This window comes from Anneissia japonica, unplaced genomic scaffold (assembly GCF_011630105.1).
Source record: "Anneissia japonica isolate Jap-2015-1 unplaced genomic scaffold, ASM1163010v1 scaffold287765_len193233_cov156, whole genome shotgun sequence".
Classification (NCBI taxonomy): Eukaryota; Metazoa; Echinodermata; class Crinoidea; order Comatulida; family Comatulidae; genus Anneissia; species Anneissia japonica.
The window spans coordinates 34097-61520 of record NW_022689149.1 but is presented as its reverse complement, the minus strand read 5'-3'; the positions used below and the strand labels follow the sequence as shown (position 1 = coordinate 61520).

At 35.3% G+C, this 27424-nt stretch overlaps 2 protein-coding genes and 1 pseudogene across 2 annotated transcripts in view; all 3 read left to right on the top strand.

Moving 5' to 3' along the window:
- The window catches only part of LOC117124556 (angiopoietin-1 receptor-like), a 35224-nt gene extending 19953 nt beyond the window's left edge, over positions 1-15271 (top strand). The window contains exons 3-10 of the mRNA XM_033270826.1: positions 5595-5846; positions 7901-8035; positions 8261-8407; positions 8662-8790; positions 9465-9614; positions 11780-12091; positions 14631-14698; positions 14868-15271. Of these exons, the coding sequence (XP_033126717.1) occupies positions 5595-5846; positions 7901-8035; positions 8261-8407; positions 8662-8790; positions 9465-9614; positions 11780-12091; positions 14631-14698; positions 14868-15113 (1439 nt within the window). The 3' untranslated portion in view covers positions 15114-15271. The remainder of the gene's footprint in view (positions 1-5594; positions 5847-7900; positions 8036-8260; positions 8408-8661; positions 8791-9464; positions 9615-11779; positions 12092-14630; positions 14699-14867) is intronic.
- Positions 15272-18941: 3670 nt separating this feature from the next.
- LOC117124530 lies at positions 18942-19836 on the top strand (annotated as a pseudogene).
- Positions 19837-19957: 121 nt separating this feature from the next.
- The window catches only part of LOC117124523, a 12543-nt gene continuing 5076 nt past the window's right edge, over positions 19958-27424 (top strand). Inside the window, exons 1-2 of the mRNA XM_033270777.1 lie at positions 19958-20054; positions 21484-21496. Coding sequence (XP_033126668.1) covers positions 19958-20054; positions 21484-21496 — 110 coding nt within the window. The remainder of the gene's footprint in view (positions 20055-21483; positions 21497-27424) is intronic.

Genomic DNA, 27424 nt, shown 5'->3' with positions numbered 1-27424 from the left:
CCTCCAATCATTGGAAACAGGACATGGTTGCATTTCTCCGCAATTACAGGGCAACCCCTCATTCCACAACTGGCTATGCTCCTGCAACTATACTGCTGGGCAGGGAAATTAATGTTAAAATCCCTTCTTTTTCCAAGGGGGAGAGAAATGATGAACTGTTAAGGAAGAATGACCAAAAGAACAAAATTAACATTAAGTTAAATGCAGAGAAAAAGAGAAAAATTAAGGAGAATAAAATCAAAGCAGGGGACATAGTTTTAGTTAAGCAGATTAGAGCTAGCAAGTTTACTTCACCCTTTAATAAAACGCCATTGGGAAGAATCATGACATGTTAACTGCTAAGTTTCCCAATGGAAAAACAATTACCCGGAACTACTCCCATTTCAAAAAAATTGACTTGCCCGCCAGAGCTAAAATCACCAGCCCTAATGGTATTGATGATGATGGCATTATAGATCAGGACTATGAAGTACCTGGTGTGGTTCCCCCACAACCCCGTAGATCGGGAAGGGTAAGATTCCGACTACAGCGTCTAATAGAGCAAATATAAGCTTGTATGGCGAGGTTCATAGTGTAGTGAGTTGGTCACTCACAGGTGTTGAAATATGTTATTGTTTATGTAGTTTATAGTTGTTTTAGTTGTTTGGGTAAGGTATACATGAGTTTTAAATCTGGAAAGGGGGAGATATAGTACTGTGTAATTTGCTAATTGGGACAGAAAGTTCCTGGAAACGGTTTTATCATTATGGGATGTAGAGAGGGCACATGTGAGGGGGTACAATAAATGGACAGAGAGATATTAACAGTACTGGTGTATACGAGTCTCATTTATTTGCCAATATATTACATTTACAATTCAACCTCAAGCATCACAGGTGTCACCAGTTAGACAGAGCACCTTAACCTGCCTGGGAATGCCAGTCCCTGAAAAACACCCTCTGCTCCCTAACCAACATCATGCAGCAAACCCACCATTTCTTGTCGGGACAAGTCAGGCATTACTGTGAAAAAATATAAACCTAATATGTGGTCGTGGTAGGGGTGTGCTAAGATTTGCCAGACAATAAGTCCTATGCCCCAGATGGTGGTCCCTTTACATCATTTATGGGTTTCAATAGCTTATTTTATTTCATTTTATAGTCTATTATTAATGTCTCCCCTACCCCTTCCCCCAACCCCGATGGCGCCACTCTGAGTTTTGTAAGTCATAAGTTACCAAATAGGCATAAATTCCAATCTCTGCAAGATTTCAGAAGTTGTAGGCCAACATATGCAATTGGGGTGGTATAAGCCTTCTTAATAATTTTTAATATTTACAACTACAGGAGTTTGAGATGTAGTACTGTGTAATTTGCTAATTGGGACAGAAAGTTCCTGGAAACGGTTTTATCATTATGGGATGTAGAGAGGGCACATGTGAGGGGGTACAATAAATGGACAGAGAGATATTAACAGTACTGGTGTATACGAGTCTCATTTATTTGCCATTATATTACATTTACAATTCAACCTCAAGCATCACAGGTGTCACCAGTTAGACACAGCACCTTAACCTGCCTGGGAATGCCAGTCCCTGAAAAACACCCTCTGCTCCCTAACCAACATCATGCAGCAAACCTACCATTTCTTGTCGGGACAAGTCAGGCATTACTGTGAAAAAATATAAACCTAATATGTGGTCGTGGTAGGGGTGTGCTAAGATTTGCCAGACAATAAGTCCTATGTCCCAGATGGTGGTCCCTTTACATCATTTATGGGTTTCAATAGCTTATTTTATTTCATTTTATAGTCTATTATTAATGTCTCCCCTACCCCTTCCCCCAACCCCGATGGCGCCACTCTGAGTTTTGTAAGTCATAAGTTACCAAATAGGCATAAATTCCAATCCCTGCAAGATTCCAGAAGTTGTAGGCCAACATATGCAATTGGGGTGGAATAAGCCTTCTTAATAATTTTTAAAATTTACAACTACAGGAGTTTGAGTATGGAGGGCATATTATGACATTTGGCCTGGTTTAGAAAGTGAAAAAACAAATTTGAATTATACCATAGTGTCTTTTGTTGTGCATTGAACCACCAAAAAAAAAATTGAATTTTTAAAGAAATGATTATTGCAAATGTGTCGCTAATCAACCTGTTCGCCAACATCTACAAGTCTGTGCACAAGGCCAACTTGGAAATGGACACGTTAATAATCATTTGTTTTTCTGTCCCGAAGATGGATTTAATCTCCTCGCTCTTCATTTCACTTGTGTCCTTGGGCAAGGCACTGTATCTGCATTGTTTCTCTCCACACAGGAGTAAACATGGGTACCTGGTATGGGTTAATTGCCAAAATGTGCTGATGTATCTGCTGCAACGCTATAGAATACTTCCCCAGGGACCTTGAGTTCGTGTTCCATAGGCGTTTAATCCAATGACCGGGGTTGGCGTTAAGTGCTATATAAATATAACATCATATTATTATTATTATTATTATTATTATTATTATTATTATTTATAAAGTTCCACATAAGCTTCTATGCACTAGAAAATCAGATAGTTACAGGAATTTGAATACAGACCTGATAATCAAACAATGTTGGACAAATCAGATTTAGGTTATGCTAATAGAGTTTCAACTGACACTTGCATATTCCCATGGTAGCTTTTTATCTTCTAAAGTCTAATCTTTTAATTAAATTTTTATTTGATCCAAAAAGCCATCAGTCGGCTATTATCTGCCATACAAGAAACATTACATTTAAAATGATCAATATATATTTGCAATGGCCAAAAAATCATAAAAAAATAAACAATAGATCAATGTAGCAGAGTAGTACAAATGGACGAATTGTTGGCAGAAGACGGATAGACATATTAGAGAATATGGAAGAAATGGATATTTGAAACGTGCAGCTCTACAAGTAGGCGGTAAGAATTAAGGCTGATTGTTGTATTCCTAAGCGAGATAGATATTTACAAATGTGATCATAAAACTGAACAATTGGACAAAAACTGAATGGAGTGAAATATTTAAATCTTGTGTTGTACCATGTATTACAATATTGAGCCAATAAGTGTGGATATGAAAAATATGATGAGTAATCTGATAGAATTTTACTGAAAAGATATTCAACACTTATTAAATACGCACCTTTGCATTAAAAGAAAACAACAAAAAACACAAGATTTTCAGAAACAACAAAAAGAATAATGTTCAAAAGAAATTCCAAATAGTCAGTGTCAGAGGTTGAGAAAGACACAAGAATAGCTAGGACGACGAGTAAGTTAGTTATCTAAACCATCAGAATATCTGAGCAAAAGATGTAAAGCTATTTTCAAGAGAAAGACGCAGTAGATATACTGTAGGCTACTAAACGGTTGACAAGTCAGATGAATGTTCTTAAGCTGCCAAAGAGTAAACGCCATATACAACCTCCAAATGCTTGTCCACAAAACAGTTAAACTTTAACATCCAATTGTATATGGCACAATTAACTTTTCATGGTGAATTCAACAATTAAATTGAGTCTTCCTAAGTTGAAAATCATTCCTAAGTTGAAAATCATAACTCGTCTTTGAAACCGAATTTATCATGGATTGCTTTTGTCAGTGTGGTGTTTGAATTTGTTTGGTTTTCAGAAAGTTAAATTAAGTTGTTTGATTTGCATGCAATGCAGAAAAATATTGAGTTTAACATATTTGAAAAAACCGGGCAACACTTGTTTGTTTTTGTTATAAAATTCAAGTATAGTTATATTATGGTTACATGAATTATATTTTTATATTAAAACATTGTCTTTACAGTAAATCAATGTATTTAAATTATTTTTTAATGCAAAAATGCTGCTTTTTCTGGCACCAGTAACGCATATCTTTAGAATGATATTAAGCTAGTCAGGTTACTATATTTATTTTGGTTAATGAATTATATTATACAGTATTTCATAGCGTTAAATGTTCAGTAAAAAGATGTATTATTTACCTTAATATTTAATAAAAACAATGTTTTCTGGCAATACAATACAAAATTAAGATTTAACATATATAAAATGAGCATGGCAACACATTTCTTAACATGTTGTTAGACTATTTATGTTAGAATAGTAACATTATTTTGAAATATATTTACGTTGATTTCTAGTATTATCCATTTAGTAAAAAATTATATAATTTTTATTCAAAAAATGCCGTTTTTCGGGGAATACCTCATCCGCGTGTGTAAATTACCCACAACTTTTTTTTCTTGATTATTGTTTAAACAACCATTGACTATCAAAATACGAAAGATGGTTGATATGTTTGTACCACTTTTGAAGTTACAGATAATAAATTACGTTTCTGAGGCATACTTTAAAAAATATATATTTTTGAGAAAACCCCCTTTTGTAAATAATGGTATCTTCCAAACAGAATTTTTTACACAATTTCTTTTTGCTGGTCTTTAATACCTGGTTATTTACATGGATGATCACAAAAATATATATAGTGCATGTTTTTTTTTTTCAATAAGGTCAGAAAGTCAGTGTTTTTTCACTTCTTAAAGAAATGTCCAAAATTGACAAAAACTGTAACATTTAGATAATGGGTCGTTGCCATGACAATGAAGGCTAAAAAATTAAACAAATGTCATAGATATGTTTTTTACTCAAGTATCTAATCATAGTAAAAATTTGAGAGAAAACCATTTTTTGACGTCTGCCACCAAATCTTTGATTTTTATGGACAACCATTCTTAATGTATTTTCTCAGAGCAGGGTAGTATAGCGTCTGTCTTCTTGAATGTATGTACGCAGTCGACAGTCAAAAAAAGCTGATATAATTGATTACTCTGAAAACATTCGAACAATAATATCGGAATTCTCCACACCTTTGCACGATAAAGGGAGAAATGTAGTGTAAAAACACAAAGAAAAGGAAACAACTACTAAATTTAATGATGTTGTTAACTTCGTGAAAATGTAATTTAAAAAAAAAGCCAACGATCATACGTACTAAATGTTAGCCATGAAGGATGAATTTAAAAATCCCTGTCATGATACAACAGAAAAACCAGCACCTAAAAAAAAAACATTTGCCAAAAGTTCAAGTTTCGAACGCACCATTACCAAACGACCGTGCACTGATTGTAAGAGTAGCGAATATCCTATGGACAAATGTCATCAATTCACAAATAAAAAGTTAAAAGAAAAGTACAAGTTCCTGCGAACAATCATCAGCATTTAATAAGGATTCCTTAATAAGGAAGTGGGTCGGTTCAATTCACATTGTATTTTATGTCGTACAAAATAAGATTATGGCTTGAAATGGATCCTTTATTAAGACATTATGCCTTTATTGATAATGGGAGCACTTCATCTTGAAAAACGAATAGGTTATTAAAAACAAAAGAAAATACGAAACAAAAGAAAATTTGAATTTATGTGTTATTTATGTGTTAATTTATTATAAATTCTATGTTGTATGCTATATTCTTGTGAACGCACCGTCATCGCTTGCCACTGTTTTAAAAGCGAAGTTTCAAATAAAGATTATTATTATTATTATTATTATTATTATTATTATTATTATTATTATTATTATTATTATTGGTATTATGTATTTTTCCGCAGCCGACATTAGAATGCAGTTTCGAACGATGACTGTCGGAATTGGGGAATCTGTCACTATCCAACTCAGTAAAGGCGGAAATTATACAAACTTGCGATGGAGACAAAATTATGGTGACGCAATTCAAATGTGGAGCGGTGAATCGTCCGTTATGATTTCAAATATACGCGCTAAAGATGACGGGGTATATGAATGTTATACTGATGGCAGTCCCGTTAACAGCAACCGCGGAGTAATGAGACTCATTGTTAGAGGTAAATATGCGATTCATTTTCAAAATCATGTTTTTTTTTTTTCCTTAAATGCATCAGTCATAGGCCCTACTTTTCCAACTTACTTTTCTAAGAGCATTTCCCTTTTTTACGGTAGATCAGTTTTACTTTCGGAATCTGATACTACTCTTCTTACTGAACATAGTATAATCAAAAAAACTAAAATCTGCTCACTGCCGGTCTTTATTTTATTCTGCTCCTCATATCTAAAAAAAAAAATGTTAATTATTACTAATCAGAGATTGTGACACTTTAGGAACTTCAAAGATCATTTGGCATAGTCTGGAATAGTTACAATAAGCTTTTCAATGTGTTCAGTAATTATCGAACATATCATCCTAACAAATTGTCATTTCTACATCATATTCTGCAGGCGTAAACTTCAGGACAATGTTGAATGTCATGTTCCTAGATTTTCCGTGCGCGCATGATACCGCGCAAGTACGCGTACATCAAAATTACTTGTTTTGTTTAAATTATGTATTCAAAACTTACAATTCGTGGCAATGAGCTAAATTGAATGTAAAATTACAAAGGGACTTAAAAAACAGTTAAAACGGGAATAAAAAGAACGTACGGTATATAATAAAGCTTTTTTGACAAAATTAGAGCAGAGTGCACGTCTTATTATTTTACGCATTTCAAAATATTTCACATTTTCAGCGCTGTGCAACACGTACATTAGTTAATATTAGGTTTTTTTTTTTGTTTTTTTTTACATATTTTGTGTTGGTTCTTGAAACTGTTATTCACATATTTCCATTATATGCAATAACATTCGATTCTTTGTTTGCGTTTGTGCCAAAATTAGTGAAAATATGCTACAATTATTCCTAATTTTATTCAGTTATAGTTTCTTTAGATGCATGTTACCCCCATAACTATTGCTTGTAACAAGTTCAAAACTGGTTATTTATTTTTTCCAGCACTACGATTTTGATGTAGCATCGCTATATAAATACACTGTATTATGTATCTGATGTCAAAATTTCAAAATGAAGAATGTTGAAATGATAATGTATTGCTCTAAAGTCGAAAATATTAAAATGGTTTCGTTCGTTTTATTTTCATTAGGAAGTCCCACTCATAAGGCTGATTTTCTGGGATGTCCTTATCACAACAAACAAGTTACAAAAAAGCACACAAAGCAGAGAAAACAGCATAAACCTGTCTCTTATACACATCTAGATGTGTATAAGAGACAGCTAGTATTTTATATTATTAATGTTTAAAATTTAAGAATAAGTGTNNNNTGCTGTCTCTTATACACATCTTATATATATATATATAAAGAATGCCAATTATTTTTTTTAATTTTGTTTAAATATATGAACCTTTTTTTGAACAATTATACCAATAGATTAGGAAGTCTTGGAATAGTGGTCTTTTGTACTAACCTCTGTATTTATTTTTGTATTTATATTTATATTCATTAAGCATCAGGGAAAAGCTTCAGGGAAAACATTTTACTTGTGACTTTTTTTTTTCTATAAGTGACAATAAAAGTATCTTGTATCTTGTATCTTGTGGTTAAATTAAAAAATGTCATGGCTCCTTTAATGACAGTTAATGTGAGCCCTCGTTGGACCAACAGTACGAGTGGTTTCATCTGTTTGTCTCGCGTTATTATGGCGTAATACGAACATTTGCTTAATGTTTACGCATCACCAACGAATAATTGTCTGATTCTTTGCCTGGTCTTTCATTGATGAGTGTAGTTAATGATTGTATTAAATAGGGCACCAGAATTTGCAAGTCCGACGTCCTTGAAAGGAAGGGGGCGATGTCCCCGACGAAAAAAAAAATAGCATGATCGGGCGACAATTTAGGGGTTTCAAAATCTTGTATTTAATAGATTTTAGAATCTACTAATAGGCCATGTAGAAAATACATTTTATTTCTCCCAGACGAATTGTGCTTTTCTTCCTCGATGGGGGGGGGGGGAGGGGTTGCATTAGCCCCAACAGGAGCTGGCCCTCCCCGAGATTCATTTTCTAAATATTATTTTAGTTTTTCGCTTTTATTTATTTACTTAGATTGTCCATTTCCAAAATGGAGTCCCCCTGAATGTGAAATGGACTGTCCTGTGTGCTATAACGGTGGAGTTTGTGACGACAAGAATGGTGTATGCATTTGTCCTGCTGGCTTCAAAGGAGATAACTGCGAAACAGGTAGGCGTAGGATATTCCTGATGTATTTGATTATACAAACGTAATGTATGATCTGGAGCGCATTGGTTCATTCATTTTTTCCATTTTTTTTTTGTTAAAATTTATTTCAATTTTTATTCGTATTCTTAAATAATTCAATAAACATATTATTCATTTTTCTTTAATCTAAGTCAAAATATATCTATTTGTACGATTTATGCTTCCTGTTTTTACTTTATTGTTAAGGTTGTGGGTCAAACAACTGGGGACGTACTTGCGATAACGTATGTAGTAGTGGTCGTGATGAAGCTTGTAGTGGTCAACTATTTTGTCCGCCTGATCCTGCCGGTTGCGCGTGCATCGACGGATATGGAGGAAACAATTGCAATACAGGTTTGGATAGTTATAGCTGTTTCCCTTTATAACTTTGATGCTCCTAATGTTCATTACATTGTTAATTATATCAGAAAAAAAGGAAAAATTGCCCAGTACACCAACAAGTAACCCAAATTAGGATTTACATCTTGCATAATTTAATTGAAACGATAAACGTAACATTGTCACTCGTTACATGTCTTTTCAAAACAATTGAAATACGCTCTAAACGACTACCAATTTTTTTTCTGTTCTGTTATTTTTTTTTTCAGCATGTGATAGCAATCACTATGGTGCAGACTGTCGCCAAGTATGTCACTGTAATTTAGGAGTATGTAATAGAAAAACAGGGGATTGTTCATCCGAGTGTTCGGCCGGTTACATGGGACCAGCTTGTCAAGGTATATTCAAGTTTTGTTTGTCAAATGTTATGAGTATTAGTAGTTTCATTTGTAATTATTTCGTATAAAAAATAGCAAACTATTAAAAAAAAAAACAGTACAGTCATATAATCCAATTTAGAAATACTACTCTTCATTAGTTACAAATGTAATTACATATTGTAATTATATCTTGTTTCGGAAAACAAAAGTTCAATAGAAAATTGAATTAACCTTCTGTATTTAATAATAATTGTAGTATTCCTATTTAGTGCTCAATCTGTAAGTGGCTACAAAGGTAATGTAAGGCTACATAAAAAAAATAGTACTTGATTAAATTTAAGCCAAGCTACATTATGATGTTTAAAAATTGGGGAGTTCAATAACATTATATGCTAAATACAATGAACAACTGAATTTATGACATTCTATCTAACATTCACATGATTAATTTGGTAAGTATGTGTACATTTTCGATTTTGAATCCAATAAATCCTAGTCTTCCATACTGTGATATGTTTTAAGTGGACGCTATTACACGTAGGACAGGAAGACAATCAAATAGGAAATTTTAAAATAGGATAGGCCTATAATGTGAACACTAAAATGGTAATAGTTTAAAAGTTAATGTAGACATAACTTTTACTCTTAGACTCAACATTTGAAGATAATAATGATGCTTAAATTTCTTTTAGAACTAATGCCTAATCTGGCCTGTGATTCTGGCGTTTTTGGTGTGTTGTGTAACTATCCATGTCATTGTAAAGACTCGGCCGATTGTAATCGCGATGGGAGCTGCGACAATGGATGTCACGAAGCATGGACTGGAAAAGACTGCAGCATAGGTAACGATACACGTACAGTTTACTTCATCAACTCCAATGTGACGTTATTTTTACTGTTTTCTCCAAAGCCTTCGACTGCTTTTCTCACAAACAACTCATATGCAAAAAGAAAGAAAAAATATTGCATTATTTTTCTTAAGTTAACTACTAATCTTATAAATCGCAGTCAGCGTGTAATTATTAATGTTTTTTGTTCTGCTCGGAAACTTGTTCCTTCTGGTGTGTAAATTGTGTTATGTCGAAGATTAGCCTTACATTTTGCTCTTTTTTTTAGCCAGACTAAAAATGTCAAGCAGTTATGTCAAAAAAAATCGTGCACTTTGTGATAAAGCATGAAACTTGGCAAACATGAACTAGGCCCATTAACTATAGCAATATTCAGTTTGGGACTCACGTCAAGAGTACCCCTCTATCGGCCTGAAACGGTAAATTTCTTACAATTGTCTTTCAAATTCTTTATATTATATACAAATAATGATAGTAGATAGGCCTATGCTTAAAAATATTAAATTAGAATACAATTATTTAAAAAAAATATTTATGTTTTGCAATGCATTCAGAGGTTTATAGAAACATGTCGCATATTAAAACTGTTGAATATATAGGTTAGTTGTTGGTGACTTTGAATGAGTAGTTAGTAGTAGTTCCTTTTAGTACACTGCAAACTTTTATTCACACAAACTTTACGTTGGTTACAATGAGCTAAACTCCAGGTTTCAGATGTTAGAGAACCCTTTTCGAGTGGAATGAGCTCAGCTCTGTGCTTTTCTTCTGTGTACTCCTAACTACTAAATTGAATCTGACTACTGACTCAGTGAAATGTGGGTGTTTGCCTATTATACTTTAAGTAATGGTGGTGTGTCTCACGTAAGTCACCCGATACTTTTAGAGTTCCTGATTGGATCATAGAGAAATTCTTTCTCTATGATTTAGTAACTTGTTTACCAAAAAACTTTTAATTAAGATGTATCACAAACTTCAGAGCTTAGGCTCAAAACGGACAATCATAGATTCATAGTGTGAGAAAGGCCAAGTCCAACTGACTAGGGTAAGTTATACAATGTCCAGTTATATTATTACTCATATATATATACTCAAGAATTAAGATTGATTTAAAGTACAATTTTAATTTGAATATTGCTAAAAATAGAAATTTACTATTTCTGGCCAATAGAGGGTGTTCTGGACTTGAGCCTCTACCTTGGATTTTTACGTTAAAACACTGAATATATTTATCATTCTTACGTTTAAGCATAATTATCATTAACCTTAAAGTAAAGAATTTGTAGTACATATTTTTCCTACATAAATATGGCTAAAATGTTCACGTTTATATAGACGTATACAATGTGTCACTAATATTTATATTATTGTGACTACTATTAATTATATAAATAAAGAAATAAGATTGACTTAAAGTACAATTTTATTTTGAATATGGCTAAAAATAGAAATTTACCATTTATAGCAATAGAGAGCGCTGTTAATTTGAGCCTCATCTGAAAATATTTGTTATGGTTCATAGTACATGTGTGCAAATTGAGTAAAACTTGTGTGTCTTTAGACGCGATTCTATGTAGAATGCAACGCGACGACTCGCGCGCAACATAATTTTTAATGAGATCCGTTCAGACTGCCACCGACAATCAGCAGACGGCGTCCCGTCTTCAGCGCTCTCATGGAGCACAGTAGGATTAGACGTGCGACGGTCGTACAACCGTCGTACTGCGGAGTGTGTATCCGGCTTTTAATTCTTATTGCTCGGAATAATGTTAAATTATGTAGGGTTTTTTTTCCTATTAATTCTATTACTTTGCGTTCTTGTCCTCTTTGCAATGTCCCATTTAGAAGAGTTGTTGTTTGTAAATGTAGTTTTTAGAGTTAATGTCTGTAAACGTACTTTTCTTTCTAGGATTCCAATGAAATTTACTTCTATTTCTTCTACAAACGAAATCGAAATTTTGTTATCACAGTTTTTTTTTTATTTGTGTTTATTTTGTAATATTATATCATCTTATAATAAAATTTCAAAAATCAAATGACTAAAAAGACCTTACAGTATGGTTTAATATGTCGCATAATTTAATTAAAATAAATTTAATGTATCTTTGACCACCCTTATATTTAAAAAAATAAATATTATGATGAAGGTTATTTTTTATTAGCACTACCTTACAGTTCCAAACCACCAACACTTTTGGATCAAACAGCAACCACTCTAAAGATTGCAGCCTGCAGCTGGAATCCAGTTCAAGACTTTGGAACAGGAACTATTACAGGATGTAATTTATGGTACAAAACATCGCAGACAAGTTCATTCATTACAGTTAATAACATTGAGCACGGTGTATATACCATAGACAATCTCTTGCCACATACGACTGTTGAATTCTACACACGACACTCGAGATTAGTTGGCGGCATAGAGACCGATGGACCACCTAGTGAACATGGATCAGCAAAGACTATATGTACAAGTAAGGGTGTTTACTTACTGATATTATCATCACCACTACCACCCCACCATCATCGCCACCACCACCATTATCATCCTCATCATTTACATTATCTCTATCGGTTGTATAATTTATTATAATGTCATTGATATTAGTAAATATAATATATTATATATATTTCATATATCTCACTTTGTCCTTTAAATAATGATATATGTATTATATATATTTCATGGATCATCACTCAAAGGTATAATGCCCTAATTAATCAGATATATAGAGGGCGTCATAACACTGACGTATAACAAAGGTGACCATGGCGGCATTTGGAAAGAAGTGTACGTAAAGTTTCTCGTACTTAATTTAGCCTGCCTTGCCATCTAGAATCTGTAGAGTTGCGAAATCTTTAATTGAAATGTCTACAAAACTTTAGTGAGTTGATTCACGCTGTATATTTTAATGTAAACTAAGTTAAGAATGCATAATTTAATGTTAAATAAACCTTGGCAAGCGTACGTATTCTACGCTATCTTTTTGTATAGATTTTTATGATTGACATTGATTGTTTGTGATTCGATGATCAGTTTTATGATAAATAATTATTTAACCAGAGTTTAAAGTAATAATGTTTAGTTGTAAGAATACTCTGATAGATGTAGATTGAGCTATCTCGATCATTTTATATGTTAATCCTCTAAGTATTGAAATACTGTTAGTTTTAATTGATGATTAAATCGATAAATGGCGATTCTTACTGTTTAAATGTGAAGGCGTACGCTAACGTCTTTTTATTCGACGGTTGTCTCGGCAGCCGCGCCTGTACGCACGCATGTTTCCATGGACGTATAGTTAATTACATTATTTGTATGCCTAGGCTAGGCCTACGCTGGCTACATAAAGCATATAATTGTTATACTAAATTATAGGCAAACTTTAATTTCAAGAGACTAGTAAGATTGTCAAGGGTGAATGTATTATTAATTAATAGCTAAAATACTTTCATTCATCATTATTGTATTGCATTATGCTATTTGTATTTTATGGTTATTTCACGTTTCAGTGAATCACGTACAAGTACACGTACACGTACTCATACTCGTTGACGTTGTTCTTCACTTATTCGATAGACGTCTCGTCATCGTCCCGTTACTACTGTAATACTGTTATACCATTTTTTCACCGTTTCATTTATCATCCTTTCTACGTTTGAAATCTTATGCTGATTTCATTGGTAGTAATTTTTAATTTGAAGTTGTTTCGCATTCTACAAAAAGACAAAGCGAAAAAGTAGTTGCTTTGTAAAGCGGTTGGCGAAACATCTAATGTTCGGAATCTCAAGCCTGAGGTCGGATGTTTCCTTCACTGTACAAATATTACGTGTCAATTAGTTGGGCAAGACACCCTCTAACCAGGTGTCAAAATGGGAATTAACTTGCTGGAAAGTAAACAGGATGGTTGCGCGAAAAGAGTGGCGACACAGCCCCACAACCCCACCTCCAGTCTTATACAGTCTATCCCAAACGGCTAGGAACCTATATAAAATGAACATTTATTACTCACAATAATCTGATATTAGTTTTTTTTAATATTTAAATATTTATTATATTTATTTCATATTTTAATATTTATATTTTATCCCTGCTTTATCCCAGTAACACAGGAGAGAAAACTGCGATATCAGCGAGCTTCCTGACCACGTCGTGCCCTCGGATGGTGTGAGGTGTGGAGGAGGGGGTTGCTGTGTTTCCAAACCGATCGATAGGGATTCCCTTTGTTTCCACTGTTTACACCACTTGGTTGAAGTGTTTGTGCGATGAGTAGAATTTTAACATGTATAGGGTTATCTAAGAATGCGTCATATAAACTATAAAAGATGGATAATAAATGTGTGAAATACATTTGAAAACAAAAATGTGTCTTGAAAGTTCTCATCAGGACACTACTACATTTAGTCTATGGGAAAACTTTCAAGCTCTCGAACAAGACGGGGGCTGCAGTTATACTTCCGGAAATTCGGTGGCAGGAGATCACACAAGTCTGAGGGGTATTCTACACCGAGGGTGTGATTGAATAATATAATTTAATATAAAGATAAGGATTAGCGATATTAAGCCTTTCGTTTCTAGTGTACGTGTAGCTTGTTTCAAATACTCTCGAGCAAATAGAATGTGATGATATTCGATATCAAGTGCAATCGAAAGCAACGATTTACAGGGAAGTTTTTATCGTTTAATATGGCTAGAATTGTTCTTTTAGACCACAATATTATGGATTGGCAATGAATAACTTTATTTTGATAGGAAAAATTTGATATTCAGGCGTCGGACGGCGAGGTCTATGCCTGTCTAACGGTAGGCCTAGTTTGTAATAGTCCATCTACATGTGAACGTTTTGATTATTTTGCTGAGTTCTAGAATCTCACAATTATTGTTTACATCTTAAACAAAACGTGGCCAACACAATATTGGCCTTATTGTGCTGCCATAATAATGTAATTTGCTTTGCTATGTAATATAGACGTCAAATAATTGTAAATCAAATAATTATTCTTTTGTTAAAGAGCCTTTATATGAGCCGGATATAGAATTGAAAACAGCGGATGGTAATGAGATTATCCTTACAATTAAGGTAGGTATGCGTATGTTTATTTTAAATATTACAATCCTAATTTCGATCTTCACGTGTTCTCACGCTGACTAATGGCATGTCATAGACAGGATAGATTGAATAATATAATTTAATATAAAGATACAATGTGTTAGCGATATTAAGTCTTTCGCCTTTCTTGTACTTATAGCCCGTTTCAAATGCTCCTGAGCAAATCCAATGTGATGATATACTTCGATATCAAGTGCGATACCAAAATAAAGATGGGAATGAACATGACATTGTCAACACAACAGACGGTTTGCAAACAGAAGTCGAGATATCGGGATTATCAACATGTGTTGCTTATGACGTTGTTTCTAGAGTTGTTAATAACGAAGAGATTGTCGGAGATTGGAGTGTACCTATAGCGGTTCAAACAACACCATCAGGTTAAAGCTTTACTATTAGTTGAAAATGTTTATTATCAAATTTAGTAGCAGTAATATTCTGTATTATTATTAAATGCCCTTGGCAAAGGCCGGAGGCCTGCAAAAGCCCACAGTGGGGTCCATGGGCTAATCCCACGGAAGCTCTGGCGTCTATAGTCGTATCTAATTAATTTTGAGGAATGCAATTAAAATTTATTTCTACACTACATTTTCAAAATACAGAGGTGAGTTCAGAAATTCCAAATAGAGGGGGAGGGGCGGGGGGGGAGGCCAGGGAGTGACTTTTACATATGGAGTGTAGATTACCTAGCCCTCACCATAACTAGGGATGAGATAAGAAAATTTATGATTATGGCACCTGTAGTTGGCGGAAATAGCGCGCTCATACTTAAATCTGAATAAAATTTTCTTTTTTTTTCACTTTTAAATTTTGAAAAAATAGTGAGGGTAGGCCGGCTGAGACCCCTTGAATCTGCCACTGAAATACTCATCATCAATCTTTTTTTCTTCAATTTATTGAGGTAATCATAGACATGCCCGCTTACATATTCCATGCAAACTGACATTCATAAAAATAATGACTTATTATCTACTAATCAGCTTGTGACGTAATCGAACCATAAAAAACAAATGAACCATGTTCCTTCATGGATAAACTTGAACAAGTCACTCCAATTTCTATTTTTGCATGTACAGTACTTTGAAAAGCAATCAAGAGGTTTTTCCTTTTCTCCTCTTTTTGAATTTTACTTTTGTGCGAGTGGTATATGCAACTACACTATTGTGAGTGGAAATGCTACCGTCTAACTTACCATCAAACAGGACCAAGGTGATAGGAAGCACACACAACATCAGTTAGTATTTTTCTTTCAGAAACATAAAAAAAAAATGATTTATTTAATTCATCATTATCATGACAGGGGCAGATCCTGACGGGGGTGCGGGAAATAGATAGAAGGCACCAGCCTCTTATCAGCCCAACTATGGTTGGGACTAAGGTGAGCAGATTTTAAGAATATACTCCTCCAGACGCTCGGAAAAACATCACTCTCAGATGGTAAACATGCTTAGTGTCTACTGGGCTAAGAATTAACTATATGACCCCACCCACTCTTGACCGTCACCCTCAAACACTGTACACATTAATGTAATACATGATCAGATATAGTGTGATTCGGTCGTGTTTTATTACGACAAAAGACAAAGGACCGTCGCACACGATCGGTCCCTAAATTAATTTCCATAGAAAAAATTCTTAAAAAGTTGCTAACAAGCCAAGCGGCAGGGTGCCGTGGTGCCACTGACCGCGAAAGGTTCAGCACCCAACGCAGCAAGGCCATGGCCAAATGAATATAGTATGAGAAGGGATTACGACCGAATCACACCTACATTTACTGTAACCATATACATCTAGCTACTCAGCATGCGTAATTTTAAAGTTTACTTGAAACGTTCTAACTTATTTTTGGGTTTCTAAGGTCATCTTATCAGATGCGTATGCCGAACTTTTATGTGAAAAATAATTTATTAAAGCATGCCTTAATTTAAAACCTATGTATATGGTTACAGTAATCTCTATGAGTAAATGTAGGTGTGATTCGGTCGTAATCCCTTCTCATACTATATTCATTTGGCCATGGCCTTGCTGCCTGCGTTGGGTGTTGAACCTGTCTCTTATACACATCTAGATGTGTATAAGAGACAGGTATTGCTTGACGTGCTGCCCCAGCCATGCTGAAAGGCATGTGGATAAGGTGTAACAACAGGTTAACCAGGACGATTTGTAGATGAAACGTTTATGAGTGTAATTTTACCGCAGCTCTCTGCTGACTGGCGTGTTTGCGAATTACACGGCGTTTTATTGCCCCTGCAGATAATTGCTGAAATCACAGACCGACATATGCGACATGGATGTAATTGCTGAAGGCTTGTAAGTTCCATCTTCCCATAGTGTGAATTTCCGCTTTGGGGCGCCCCATTTCTGCTGCCCAGGTTGCAGCCCCAATTCGAAAACTATGGCCAGAGTAATGTGAGGGGCTGAGGCCCTCAAAAAAATGGATTCCCGTCCTCTAATTGGAAGAGGGGTCCCTATACATGCTTAAAATAAGCGAGGTATACTTCAAGAGTCCGCACTGGAAAAGTGTGACCCGCCGACCTACTGATAAGGAAATATATTGAAGGCTTCCCCCTCGGTGTCTTAGAATATTTGATAGTGATACGTACCCCGACTTCAGAGAATACAATATCGTCCCTCTGAATAACTGTGCAGGCAAGGTTTCTGTGGGCAGCATGCTCCCCTACGCGAAGGAAAGCATGGAAGGCGGTTGGAAAGATTGCTTTAAGTAAAATTTGCATGGAAAGGTTTGGTGCAATGTGCACCACGTCTCCTAGTATGTTGTATACTATCTCTTTGGTGATAGGGAGTCTCGTATCACACGTGCCACTAGTAATGATTTTGTGGGATCGTTCCAACCTTGGGCGCAATGAATGTATCCAATAGCTTAGACTTGTGTGGAAATATAACGTGCAGCATAATCAGATCTAAAGAGGTGACCAATGAAATTACATAGTTCAACATCGCTGGAAAGGGCGTTGTTGATTCCCCGCCAAGCAGTAAATATTTCCCAGGTGCGTTTATATATTTTCTGTTTTTTTTTTTTTTTTTTTTTTTTTTTTTTTTTTTTTTTGGAGAGGGAGGCAGAAACGACAAACCTCGCTGAAGGCTTTAGATATGTAAGAGTTCTTCTGGAACTACCACTTGTTGCACGTTGAGGTTTGGTGCCAAACGTCTTGCTGCCTGGAATTGTGAGCGAGTCAGGAGGTCAGCAATGATATTTTGCAACCCTGGGACATGATCTGCACGAAATAGAATGTTATGTTTAAGAGACGATAGTACTAATCGTCTAAGTAGGCGCATTATGGGATCTTTGGAGGATTTGACAATAGCCATGTTGTCACAGCGAAAAAGAACTTTTCTCTTTTCATGAATTTTACCCAAAATTTCGAAAGCAAAAGCGATCGGGAAAAGTTCTTTGACTGCGATTTGGTGGTGAATAAGTTGAAATGCCATTAAAATGCAAACCATTCTTTACCGAGGACAGCTGCACAGCCGATGGTTCCTAAAGCATCAGTAAACAGCCCAATCTAGTCGGATATCAGCCATTTGGTGTTGAGGAAAACAGATATCCTATTAAAAGATGTAAGAAATTTGAACTACATATGCATGTCACATTGGGTCTCTCGATTAAGGTTAATGTTTTGAAAGGGGTTTGAAATTTTGCAGGTTAATTTCATAAGCCGTCGGAGGAAGGCGCGACCTGGGAGTACCACCGCACAGGCAAAATTGAAGAGGTCTATTAAAGACTGTAGTTCTCTAAGTGTCATGGTCCGGCGATCTGTCGCCAATGTTAGTTTGTTTCTAATTTTTTGTAGTTTCTCGAAGGGCAAACGATATTTCATGGCAACTGAGTCGACTTCGATTCCGTAGATTGTAATTTTAGTTCTCGGTGAAACCGTTTTCTCTAATTTAATGGGAACGTTGATCTATTTGCATAAAAACATAGAACGTGCTAGCATATCAGCGCAACTAGAGGAGTTTTTAGGGCTGATGAAAAAAGAAATCGTCCAGTAAGTGAGACATTGCCCAAAACTCAAATTTATTTCCCATAATCCACTGATGTGTAGACGGTCTTAACGGTTAGCCGGCTATAATCGTGACGTCACTACTGGTCTATAATTATAGAACATTGCTATACCGCGGTCTAAGCAGTTAGCCGTCTTAAATTTTAAAGCCTACTCGAGGAGGCTTAAAACGGTCTTAAATCATTTTCAACATGGTGTTACCGATACTAGGCTTAGCTCGTCAAAAACTCCAACGACGAATATTCCGCGATCGATCTCATCCGTAGGAAATCCATAACGATGAAGAATATAGGAAATATAGATTTCCGCGTAGAGAAATTATTCGATTAACTGATTTAATTATTGATGATTTGAATCAGTCAAACAAGAATCATTCAATCCCACCCGTACTACAAATGTGTACGGCCCTACGATTCTGTCCAACGGGTGTTATCCACAATGTGTCTGGTGATATTGCAAGTAGGTTTACAGTATTATCGGAGTTTTAAAACTGCATTACACAGCTAGTTATAAGTTATTAGTATCAGCGTAACTAGAAGATCATAATAAACTACATAAATATGAAGTTAAAAACAACATTTATGGCCTAGGCGAGGTATTCCAAATTAAAGATGGTTTAATATGTTTAATGCTTTTTAATTTAAAGGAATCCACGAATCTACTGTCTATAAAATTATAAGGAAGGTCTCATTAGCATTGGAAAGAAAATTAAGACAATTCGTCTATTTTCCCAACACTGATGAGGAATTACGGTGTACAAAGATCGGATTTAACGATATAGCTGGATTTCCGAATATTGTAGGAGCCGTCGACGGCACTCACGTTCGAATGCAAGCCCCAACCGAAAATAAATGTATGTATGTAAATAGAAAGGGATATCAAAGTATTTATGTGCAAGTCGTGTGTAATCAAGAAATGAAATTCATAAATGCTGTAATCAGATGGCCAGGAGCGACGCACGATTCACGGATTTTTCGCAGTATTCGAAAGAGGAGAAGTCAACGGGTATTTGATCGGAGACAAGGGATATGCATTCAGAACCACACCAGAACAACGTCGTTACAACAGGAAACATACAGTAACTAGAAGCATAATCGAAGGAAAGATCGGGTGTTGGTTTAGAAGATTCAGATGCATGCAAGAGGAAAAATGAATGTCTCCACAGAGGATGTGTGCAGTAATTGCTGCCACAATGTTGCTGTCCAACATGTCCAGTGACATGAAACTGCCAGATATAAATGAGGAGATAAACGAACAACAATATCAGGTTGAGGAAGTGTACAATGGACCCGTTGCAGCTGATGGTAGAATCGTTCGAAATACGATTGCACAGGCTTTAAGATGATGAATATTGTACTAAAAGAATTACACCAATTTTATAAACTGTTATACCCTGTATTTTATTTTAATTTTTGACGAATATTATTAATTACAGCATCATATTATATTAAATTAAATTAAAGGATATAATATCTGTTAAATACAGTTACTGAATAGTATGTTTAAATTAAAATAATTAACATGGCCTAAGTTCGTTCGTCGTACATTAAAAAATTATCGTATGTGCATAAGAAATGTTTACGAATTAATAAATATGAATAATATTTAACTGTTTAAAAATTGATTAGTATTTCGAAAATTGCAGTGTGGATTCATTGCTCATAATTCACGTGTACTTGTGACATTAAAATTGTCTCCAATTGCAGCTTTTGCTGTTGCAATCTCAACATTTATACTTCTTCCTTTAATTACAACTCTTGTTTTTCGCATTTGTTTATTTTAGTTTTCGCCAAGTTAATTCCCCACTCCATGTATTCGTCTATCTCTTCTGAATTTTGAGCCACACGTCGCTTCTTTGATTGGCCACTACTACTACTAATTGGCCTACTGTTACTACTGGAAGTATAGTAGCAGTAGCAGTGACTGTAGTCTCTTGCTGCCAGATTGGGAAGAACTATGCCGTCTTCCTCTATGGTAACTGTAAATAATAAATACCGGTAGTTTATTATAATATAATTGTATTTGCAATTTTGATTAAATGATAGTTTCGATATATAATGTAGGCCTAATTATAATTATGATGCAACATGGTTAATGTAATCCCTATTGGATATTTTACCGATTTCGTTAGCTTCAGAATTACCCATTCCGGTCTCACTCCTTGCAGTGATTCCTGCCAACATTTCCCCGTTTTTCATTATCAAATCAGATGTTGGGGAAAGGATATGGGGAGGTCCTCCTCTTGTTGCAGGATGTTTCACCTACTATATAATGAAAGTGAAATTGGGTTATGATACTGCAAGTTAAAATCAACATAAATTAACATTGATTATCCATCATTACAAGAAGGTCTTTTTTGTAAATTATTTATTTGACTACATAAGCCTAATTATATAAGCATACCTACTCTTCACCCTTACAAATTAATAATAAAAACTATATAAGATATTACCTTGCTTATATCCTTCTTGGCATCTGCCAACAGATTCTTTCATTTCTTTTTTATTTCTTCGCGAGTTCGATTTACCATTGGATTCACTGCATTTACATTTCGCAGGACAATATCCCACTGTTTTCTCTTTTCTTCTGGCGTTACGTTTGCGCTAAATTGCGGAAGTAATATCTCTTTCGATTCATTAAAGTACTCAATCAAAGCAAACTTCTCTGCCTCTGTAAAAAGTGTCTTCGTTTGTTGTTTATATTCATCTTTACATGTTCATTTGTTTAATTCAGGAACCGAGCAAGCGTAACGTGAAGAAACACCTTATTTAATAGTCATTATGTGTAACAGAGCCCTCAGTTTTTTGTTACCAGGGAGTGATTGTTTGCGTTTCAATACTCAACGTGGTCTAAACGAACACAGTTTTATAGCAATGGTCTTAGCGGCGTGACTTTAGTAAAACCGTCTAAGTGACAAAGCCGGCTAATTCGAGAAGTTAAGACTACTAGTTAAGACCGTTTTATATCAATCCACCCCAGCACTAAACTTTTCAAAGATCTGACAAGAGCTGCTAGCTTCCATCGGCAAACAACAGTTGTAAAAAAATAAACTGTCCCATTGAAATCCCAAGAGTGGATAGTCTTGTGCATTAATGATTGCGAAAAGCGTCTTGAATGTCAGTTTTATCCATAAGGCTATCTGAACTGCAATTTTGAACAAGCAAAGTAATGGTATCAATTGAATCGTACGAAACCAGTGAAAGTTCGCTTGGTATCCCCTCGTTGACAGAGCTACTCCTTTGGAAGTACAGATCATGAATTACTCTAAATTCACCAGGGGAGGACTTGGGAATGACCCCTAGAGGAGAAACAACAAAATTGTCGAATGGAGGAGTAGGAAATGGATCAGCAATGCGGCCCCTTTCTAGGCCCTTTGCAATATACTTGGGTATTACCCCGGGGTATTCTCGGGTGCTTACATGGTTCTGAGATACTCCTGGAGGTGGGCGTAAAGTGCAGCCGAGGATGAATCCAAATCGAAAACCTTTGACAAGTTTAGTTTACCGTTGTGGATTGTAGCCCTCCAAGTATTCATTTTGACGGTATTAGTTAACGGGTGTAGGGAGTGGCTTCTTTGTTTGAGTTGATGACACTGAGGTTCGTGGATGCGGATTGTTGTTACTATTTCCTTGAGTTGGAACCGTGCTACGGGGTCGTTTGAAGCATCGTAGCTTTGGGTAGGGAGCCCGGCAGAGTTGACATACGTGATTGAATGGGCATGAGGATGATGTACATGGGACGCCGTTGTTGAAATCGAAGCAGAAGCGGATGCGACAAAAACGAAAATTGTTTGTCTTTTGTGTTAATTTGGATGTGGTAGCTTTCCATTTGAGGTCATCAACCCATTTATTCCACGATAGACCCAAGGACTGACGTAACATTGTAAAGGACTTAGTTCAGTTCAGTTCAGTTTCTCTTTATTGTCACGTAAAAGTTCACATGAAATTCTCTTTCCAAGGTTAAGAAGCAGTACACCATAATACACTATATAAATAAATAAAAGGTTCTAAAATAAAGATACAATTCATTAGTTAATATAGAAAAATATAAAATATGTACGATACATAAGCATACAATCTAACTACTGTATATACACTTATAGATAGATTATCTCTTGAAACTTGCATTGTTCAATCGGATTGCAGAAGGGAGAAATGAGTTGTTATGACGAGAGGTTTTCTTTAATAAGGGAATAATGCGACCTGATTTGCTGAAGTTGATATATTTACTTATATATGTGTGTGTTGTCATGTAATATACACTTAAATTTCCTGCTAATAATTTCAAAATTAATATTTTCCATTTCTGGGACATCCAAACCAATTATCTTACTAGCTAACTTTGTAATCTTATGTAATTTACCAGCATTTGTCTTTTTTAGGCTATTGTACCATATGATACAGCAGAATGACATAGTCGACTGAATCATGGCCTGGTGAAAAAGAAACAATGTATCACGACCGACATTAAAACATCTCAGTTTCCTTAAGAAATAGAGTCTTTGGTTAGGTTTTTTATACAATTTTTCAGTGTTAGTTGACCAAGACAAGTTATCATCAATCCATACTCCTAAGTACTTATATTCACTAGTAGTTAATTTAAACATCAATGTTATTTATATTTAAAGGTGATTTTTGAGTACTATTTTTCCTGAAATCAAATACAATTTCCTTTGTTTTACTTACATTTATAATCATAGAATTGTTATTGCACCAGTTTACTAAGTTATCAAGTTCTTGTCTGTAAGCCCTCTCATCATTATCTTTTATAATACCTGTTAGACAAGTGTCATCAGCAAACTTAATTATATGACATGAGTTTGTCGCTGGTATACAATGTAAAAATTAAGGGTGATAACACACAACCCTGTGGTGCACCAGTATTGGAAGTTATAACATTAGATAGAACATTGCCTATCCTTACACTCTGTGTTCGATTCTTACACACTGTGTTCGACTCGTCATATTTACGCGGCCACGTGCCAACTTGGGCATGGAGGTGGAAGTCGAGTATATAGCTATGGTATTTGAGCAGATGTGGTACTTGGTCTAGGGTTTTCCTAATAAGTACAGCAGATAATTTGTTAAACGCCGCCAAGCACTGAATAATTGTTAACGACTGTTTATAGGAGTTGCTCTGCTGAATGTTGATATTGCCTGGCGTAATATTCGCAACCCAGGGATCTTCTTAAATGATGGTAGGAGTGTTTTGAAATCTACCTACTAGTTTTGCCAATTTTTTTTTTATTTTTTTGGCACCATTTTTGCTAACGGAATACCGTCGGTTAATTCGATCTGTGTGGAATGGTTTGGGTTGCTCGAGTGTATGTTGACTATGTTGGACAGCATGCCGTCCACTCTGGTACCTTGATCGAGCGCCGTGGGGACTATTCCATGCCATCACAGGTATTGGGTTGAGTTACCAATGGATTGACTAAGCTGGCACCCGGCATATTGGTAGCAGACTGCTGTTTTCATATAATAGTGTCAGCCAGTTCGTCGTAGTCAATGTCAGTGATGGCTGGTGGTTGAGCAGACGTGGTTGGTGGTGGACGGGTGACCGTCGATGACGTTGTTGCTCTTGTCTTTCTTGCTTTTGGCATGTGTACCTTAAAGAAATAGTGTTAGGCAATGTTGTGTGTACCTTAAACAACTGTTATATATACGTGCGCGAAGCCTCAGAGCTTTAACTCGTAGCAACATCCAATATTTATCCATCTTTATATCTAATAGCGCTAGGTTGAAATTATGAAAAGGGGGTTGCACAAAAATTGAAGTGCAAAAAATGAAACTTACTTTCGAATGCCGTAATTTGTGGCACTGAGAAACATTGTATTAAAAGGATTTTTAGTGCCCAGCCTAATGTAACACTCAAGCTCGGTTACTATGGGGTGCCATACGCAGCAAAAGTCCATGTTAAAATCAAAATGTAATTGCAAAATTCAATGTCTGATTTATCAAAACGTAGGCGTAAATTTTTCAAAATGTAGATCTAGTTTCCCAAAATGAAGTTCTAATTTTTCAAAACGTAGTTCAAATTTTCCAAAATGTAGTTCTAATTTCTTTAAAATGTAATTCAAATTCAAAACGTTTCTGACTTGATCAAACGCCCTCTCCAAATTCTGTTCCAGTTTTGATTTACATTTCGCATGTCTTGTGTTGTTGTAAAATGTATTTCAAACCAGTTATGCTTGGCTGGTTTTTATTTACGTTTTGGAACAGAATTTGAGACACACAAAATGTAAATCAAAACTAGTCAGCCAAGCGTGACATGGGCCTGCTCCATTAATGATGGGGGAATTATTTTTCGTTGCAGTCCAATGCCGTGAACAACGCTTCCAGTGCGTCTGCTAATTTTTAATGGTCAGGGTACCGCGAAAACAAGCCCTATGCTAGGCATTATAGGCTAGGCTTATGTGGGCTGGGATTTTCAACAAGGTCTTGGACTAGGCCTCTATACCATAGTAGGAGGCCTGGTCCCAGTCTAGGCCTAAAATATCTGTATAAGTAATCATATATGATTACAGGTTTACATTGTACCAAGGTCAATATTAAAGATCGCATTTATTTTTCATTGAAAATTAAAAGAAAAAAAAACTTAACTTAAGGATTTTAAAATATCCAAAAAAACTGTACACTTCGAAAAATAAAAATAAATTAAGTTAACTTAACACAAACAACGCGATAGATATGAAGTTTGCGAGAATAATTTGTATAGGCCTACTTGTACTGTATTTTCTGAAGCGCCGTTCGTTTTGGGGTTGCTACAATCTGCAGTTGTTACAATCAGTGGCGTCACACTCGGGCGCTGACGGGGGAAGGGGGGCGCCAGGGCCCCAGGCGTGAGGGGCCCCGACATTGTAGTTTTAAAAATATAATATAAACTATAATACCGTAGTTTCGCTCAATGGGGCCCCGACAGTTTTAAACAATAAAAGCTGGGTTCTGATGTTTGAAATCATGCTTCTGATTTTGTGATAAATTTGCTTTGCATTGTATATTGGCCCTACGTTATCAAAACAGGTTTAGTTCTCACTAAAATTGGCCTATTCTCTGTATTTATTTACACCTAGAGTACATAGGGCTACTAAAGGCATACCAGTTCGAAAGTCATGTACCATTCTATGTTCTCTAACAAGAGAATTAACAGTTAATTTTTCATCTCCATCAAATTTAAATAGCATCCAATCCTCCTTTTTGGAATGTAAGGAAATAGATAGTGCTTCCCTTGTTGGATCGATTGTAACTCCTGATTGTAGCAACCCCAAAACGAATGGCACTTCAGAAATACAGTACAGAATACCAAAACGTCTCTCAATCTTTTTCCTATCGCGTTGTTTGTGTTTTAAGTTTTTACTTTTTATTTTATTTATTTTTTTAAGCGTACAGGTTTGGAATATTTTAAAATCCTTAAGTTAAATTATTTAAAGTTTTCTTTTATTTTCAATGAAAAATAAATGCGATCGTTAATATCGATCTTGGTACAATGTAAACCTGTAATCATAATTACTTATACAGATATTATATTATAGGTCTAGACTAGGTCCAGGCCTCCTACTATAGTATAGAGGCCTAGTCCTCCTACTATAGTATAGAGGCCTCGTCCAAGACCTTGTTGCAAATCCCAGCCCACATAAGCCTAACCTATAATGCCAAGCATAGGGCTCGTGATCGCAGTAGCCTGACCATTAAAAATTAGCAGACGCACTTGGAAGCGTTGTTCACGGTATTGGACTGCAGCGAAAAATGATTCCCCCATCATTAATGGAACAGGCCCACGTCATGCTTGGCTGATTAGTTTTGATTTACATTTCGCAAGTCTAGTGCCATACGCAGCAAAAGTCTATTTCTAGTGTTGTTGTAAAATGCATTTCAAACCAGGCTGGTTTTTGATTTACGTTTTGAAATATAATTTGGAGAGGGCGTTTGATCAGGTCAGACCTACGTTTTGAATTTGAATTACATTTTAAAGAAATTAGAACTACATTTGGAAAAATTTGAACTACGTTTTGAAAAATTAGAACTTCATTTTGAAAAACTAGATCTACATTTTGAGAAATTTACGCCTACGTTTTAATAAATTAGACATTGAAGTTTGCAATTACATTTTGATTTTGACAGGGACTATTGCTGCGTATGGCACCCCATAGGTTACTTGTAGCACCGTGTCAGAGTACACTGTAAAAAATGTCAGTAATTTTACGTTTACCGTAATTAAATTTACTGTAAAAATAAGGGTCACTACCGTGTGATTGTATTTTTACGGTATTTTTTATATAATAATACGATAGATTGGTGTTTTGTTGTAAATTTCCGGTAACATATCGTTTTTCTACACGTTAAAAATCGTCCGTGTATTTCGACGGAATTTTTATGTAAATATACGGTGAATTCGTAAATTCAATGTGTTTGGCGGTTAAATTACGTCGTCATATTACTGTTTTCCGTAATTTAACAGGTCAAAATCAACAATTACGTTAATTAACGTTGGAGTTCGTAATGTTCATTTATAAACTGGCGTAATTTTACAGTACAAAATATTGTTTTAACAAGTACTATGAATTTTAACGGTATTTTTGTATAACAATGATGAGACTGTGAACTCACACTTCGCCATGTTAAATAACGGTTAAATCTTCGCGGGTAAAATTAACATTTTTCAGTAATTTTACGTT